Source organism: Frankliniella occidentalis, unplaced genomic scaffold (genome assembly GCF_000697945.3).
Source record: "Frankliniella occidentalis isolate FOCC.00 unplaced genomic scaffold, Focc_3.1 Scaffold343, whole genome shotgun sequence".
NCBI lineage: Eukaryota > Metazoa > Arthropoda > Insecta > Thysanoptera > Thripidae > Frankliniella > Frankliniella occidentalis.
The window spans coordinates 154,563-159,949 of NW_026267466.1; the positions used below are offsets into that span (position 1 = coordinate 154,563).

Below are 5,387 nucleotides of genomic sequence, written 5' to 3' on the forward strand. Positions count from 1 at the left end.
TGTGTATACGTTCAGAGTACGCCATCGGCCTTGAAATAAATCCTCTCAGCTGTAAGGCCCAAGATACCACTGTATGCACGCCATAGGCGGCCATATAGGCCTCCTCCCCCCCGGTTTGTCCTCTCTCTCCCTTCGTGTTTTTAGGGCGGTGCAGCAAAGCGTAGCCCAGTGCCGTGCTGTGCACATAACGAAAGTCGAGCAGACTGTGGGGGGACTTCTTGAAAACCATGCCGTTAAACGAAATAAATTTTTTTAAATGTTTAAAATTTTAAGATTGTGTGTGTTTGTGTGCTCGTTTGAGTAACTTAACGACGTGGCTGTGACGTTTTAGACTCTGGAAAGTACGCACTAAGCAAAAGCTTACAGCGAATGCCATCGTGAGTTACAGTGATGCCTGCAGCACTGCAAGCAGTTACGATGAAACACAACACACTTTTAGTAACGGCAAAAGTTGCACAGTAACGTTACGGGGATAGAACTTGCATCCGGTTGCACAGTAATTTACTGTGAAACTCTTCGGAAGCACTCAACAGTGCGGCTGCTGTCAAGCCAGGTGGCAGAGTGGCACTGAGCCAACGAACGGCTGGCCCCGACTTCTCTCCCACTCGACGTCAATGGCAGACGTACCTTCGGTAGTGGTCCATACCACATGCGCCGAAAGCTACGGGGGTTGCGCCGCGGTCTCATTCCACTAAATAACCTACGAGGCTCCTATAGTCATTATTTTCTACTGCGCTCTGTTGTTACCTCTTTCTCTCTCTCTCCCCCAGACTGCTCGACCGCTCTCGGAGGCGAGGCCAGAGGCTGAGGGCCCCTCGGCCGCCCCGCGCCCGGCGCCGCCCCGCCCCGCCTCGCCCCGCCCTGCACAGTGCTCAGTCAAAGAGTCACGGGTGAGCAGCACTACGAGTGCGGTAGTTACTCTTGTCTTTGTGAATAGCTCATTAGACCTTCCAGAAGGAAACTATATGCAAATTTCGTCGGTTTTGTTACTGTTCTTTTGTTTTCTTTTTATGCCGGGCCCAGGGCTTGAGAAATTCGTTTTGCACAGCACAGTCTACGAAGTAGAATAGAGTATCCAAACACTTATAAGTGCTGTCAAATCTCACAAGACAATTGAATGTCACGCACAGAAAATGTGTGACATCCATGCCATTTGTTGAAAATTATGTCACAAAACCGAGAATGTCGCGAACTCAAAGTAGTGGGTGAGTGATATGTGATGATATGGTCATCAAACACTCCACATTTGTGTGAGCCAATTTTAAGTGTTTGGTTGTCACTTGCATTTTACACAGCGCTGTATGTATTTTTTCTTTTTATTCTTTGTGGTTTCACCTAACGTGATATTGGGGTGAGAGGGTGGGGGGCTGTTTCTCGGCGCCACCATACCAGCGCGAATAAACCATTTAGAACAGTCCTCTTTGCTTTGAGTATACCTCCCCGTTCACTTAAGGCTCCAATGTACCTGGAGTAACGCCCCGGTGGTGGAGGGCGCTGCGCGGTGGGAGTGCCATCCCGATCGCGCAAAGTTTACCCGTCGCTTTTAGTTCGCTTCTTATCATGATGTGGGCCAGCTTGCAGGCCCCGGCTATCAGGCGCCCCGCGTCCGCCGATATGGCTGCACCCGGCGAGCGCGACAACCAGTGTTACGCAAAACCTGCGTGGGGTTCGTTCACAAACTTTGATTAAAATTCGGGCGCGAAAATAGAATTAGAACCGCCCTATTTAGCTCCTGCGAATGGACGAAGAAGTGGACGTTTCTGTGTTTGACCTTACAAATGTTTTGCGTCGTGTTGCAGATGCTGGCGCAGTTGGCGGGCCTGGCCGCCCTGTGGTTCATCATGTGGCAGGTGTCGGCGCTGTCGGAGCTGTCGGATACCGTAGACATGTGAGTACATTTGTCGGTTGCTATTCAATACAAAACACGCCAATACGGAACAAAAGTACGTCATAATGAATGCCAACATAATGTGGGCGACAACGGTTTCGAGAAGTTGTCACGTACGTTTTTGCAGGTAAAATTATGTCCCCTTAAATAGAAATGGTCACATGAAACCACCACGCATTCTTGGTATAAAATAATACAGTATTATTATATTAATATAATAGAATTTTGAAATTTTGCGGTGTCGTATAGACACTCCGTCTCTGCCTCACACTTTCTCATAATGACCCGCCGTTCGCTCCTGCTGCGATGTTATATTTAATTCACACGACTGATTAACTATGCATCGCCCGAGCAGTGGCGTGAGCGTGGGGCCGGCCAGAGCGGCAGGAGGGGGGGGGCGCTTTAGCGGAGAGGGGAAGAGAGAGCTCAGCTGTACAAAAATAAATTATAAGTATATAGATCGAATTGACTAGACGTACCACAGCCACACCAATTATTATCATCATCGTATCGTATTATTCGTTGCTGCTGCTGCTGGTCGTGTTGCCTGGCTTAGAGCAGGGAACTGGCGGGGAAAATGTTAATGTTAATAGGCGCTGCTGCGGTACGATGATGGGAGGGCAGAAGGAGAGCAGCGTTGGGAGAGCAGCCCCTCTCCCCGGCCGGCGATAACGCTCATCACTCCGGCTCCATTAGGGTTGATTGTTTGGCGCTGATTATCGACGGGGGCCGCGGAGGAGGGGGGGGGGGGTATGAGGCTGTGGCGGGTACCGGAGTCGGGGTCCAGTTGAGTGGTTCCAGACGGATCGGGGAAACTATCCGCACAGCAGCTTGCCAGGTTGTGCCAGTTCGCGTGCTAGTGTGGCAGTGAAGGCGTCTGCCGCTCGGCCTGGGGCCTGGGGCGACACGGCGTGCAGGCAGGCAGCCCTGTGCTGCCCCGCGGGGCCGACAGCCGCTTCACATCCGAACTGAAACATGATCGCGCTCTGACGTCGGAGCAGAGAACGCCACTTCCAGTCGGTTATCCTGGAAGGCCCTTATACCGCCTGGATGAGGCGGACGGCACAGTATACTGGGATCTGCTGGGCTCAGTCAGCGACAGGCTGCCTCACCTGCTGACGGCCAGCGTCGGCGGGTTGCCTCGGTGGACGGCTAGCGGGGCCAGGCTGCGTTCCCTTCTGCCAGGCAGCGGAGCTCTGGATATTTAGCGCGAAGTCTATAGCAACATAGAACAAAACAAAACTAACGCTTTCTTTTCTTGTTTTTCAGATTCGACGACGGCAAGTCAGACAAAGAAATTTTGGACGATCTATTAAAAAACTCACGCTATGACAAGAGACTGTTACCACCGGTTTCGGGTAAGTGCAGATTGTGAGTCGCTCTTTTTTTTTGTAAAGGGATAGAGTCAGTAAGCTCGGGTTGGAAGGGAGGAATCGATGTAAGAAACAAATTGGAGGATCCGAAAAAAATCGTCGCGTTCTTTTAAAAACGTCAAAGAGATAAGTGGGGATGGGGCGCAGGGTCCTGCAGGTCGATCAGTCAGCCCGGAGCACCCCCGCCTCCTCTCGGAATGACTAAATCAGGGCCCGTTCGGCCAAGCGTGTCGCTCCTCGTCCAATTGGCCTCGTCGTCTTGTCCTCCTGCCGGGGTCCTCGCGAGGGGAGGGGGGGGGGGGCAGGCCTCGCGGGCGGACGCGCCGCCGGGCATGTCGCGCTGCGCCGAAATGATGTTTACCTTTCCTGGAGACCGTCGACTTCAGCTGTAAACGTCGTGATGGATGCGATTCCGACCGCGCGCAGGGGAGTGGAAGGGGAAGGGGGTGTATCTGGGATGGCGAAATAACTGACTGCAGAACAACACGTTGTTCTGAGTATAAGCTTGAATAAGCTTGAACCCATTCAATGTATGTCAGATTTAACCGGATTTTACCCCCCCCCCCTTCTTTTTAATTCTTAATACTTTCGATTACAGTTACTTACATGGTGCGCCAAAGCCAGTCGGCCATCAGGGCCTGTGGCGTGGCGTAAGAGATCATCCAAAAAGTACATCCGACATTTCCCGTCACGAAACTTTCAAGCGCAGCCCATGCAAGCGCTGATAGCGCCTGATGGATAGGCAATATCTAGCCTGCAGTGCATGCGTGTACTGCTGGGTGGCCTACTCTGAGTATCGCAGGCGCTCAGCTTCCGTTTGCCGAATGAAACTGGGAAAAACGGTCATACTTTCTAGATGAACCCTACACCCAGAAAATCGTTTCCTTGAAAAAATACAAGAACATTTTTCTTTTGTTCCAAAAGAATTTTCTGGGTGATCAAAAAGGAATCCTTATGCTTAATTTAGGTCACCTTCTTTGACCCAAGGTTATTTTCAAGGAAATTCCCTAGTTCCAAGGAAACGATTTTCTAGGTGTAAGCTACTTCGCGCGCGCATTGATATCCGCAGCCGCAGCGTAGAGCATGGGCTTCGTGGAACTGACATAAAGAATTCCTCGACAGTTTTTCCCAGAGACTCATGTCTTGTTTGTCCGGTGCGACGCCCTGCGTATACGGCACAAAGCAGTCTGTGACCCGAGCGGTGCCATTCACACTCCTTCTCAAAACTATGTGGAACTATGGGACCGACTGGCGCGTCGTCGAATGGGCTCTATTTGCACTAGACGGCTTTAGGCACGCACACAGACGAGGTTAGAGAGAGTGAGACTGGGGAATGAGAGTGAGAGAGAGGCCACGCTGCCCTGCCTCATGGCGTTGAGGTGAGATGCTGATGAGCAAGATTTGGCGTCAACTGGGGAGAGAGCGATGGGTATGAGCCGACCCTCCTCGTCGGCCTATGAGGCCGGCATGAGGGAGAGACAGAGGAGAGGGGGGGGGGGAGGTCGAAAGCAGGGGATGTCGGCGCGTCGACAGCGTCGGTTTAAAAGGCTTAGCCGCTGCCCGGCCCGCACTGCGAGCCGTCTTTGACTTTGACTTGAGCCCCCCTTCCTTACACCCCCCGCCTACCTCGTTTCTCCTCACCCCCGCGACCGCCTCCGTTCCTCCTTCTCAGCGAGGATTTTGGTTTACTTCTGAATAGCGGCCCCGCCTCGCCCCGCCTCGCCTCGCCCCGCCCCGCCACAGACCATTAGCGACACGGCCATATTGTTTTACGCGTTTATTCTTCTTTCCCCGCCCGAAAAGTCCGCCGTGTTCCACAATGGGGCGGCAATGCGCCGCCAGCCGGGAGGCGGAACAGAAAGGGAGAGCCGGGGGGGGGGGGGGGGGGGGCAGGCATTTAATAATTGACCTGATGCTTGCCCTCCCTCTGCTCTCCCGAGAGCGGCATCCGAGCGGGAGTGGAGGAGGGGGGGGGGGGCAGGTGTCACGGCGGTGTCGTCCAAACGATTAGAGCTGTCACAGCTGAGCTTTTCTCCAGGCCTCCACCAGCATGAGGCTGAGGCAGCTGCCTGCTCCCGCCCTATAGGGCCGGGGAGAGTGGAGGAGATAAGAGGGGGAGGGGGGGT

General features: G+C 53.2%; 1 protein-coding gene across 3 annotated transcripts in view; it reads left to right on the forward strand.

Annotated features, from left to right (window-relative positions):
- The first annotated feature begins 774 nt into the window (after positions 1-774).
- LOC113205570 (glutamate-gated chloride channel) overlaps positions 775-5,387 on the forward strand; it is a 27,669-nt gene continuing 23,056 nt past the window's right edge. For all 3 annotated transcript variants that reach the window (XM_052274164.1, XM_052274165.1, XM_052274166.1), the window contains exons 1-3: positions 775-890; positions 1,800-1,888; positions 3,158-3,246. In XM_052274164.1, coding sequence (XP_052130124.1) covers positions 1,800-1,888; positions 3,158-3,246 — 178 coding nt within the window. In that variant the 5' untranslated portion in view covers positions 775-890. The remainder of the gene's footprint in view (positions 891-1,799; positions 1,889-3,157; positions 3,247-5,387) is intronic.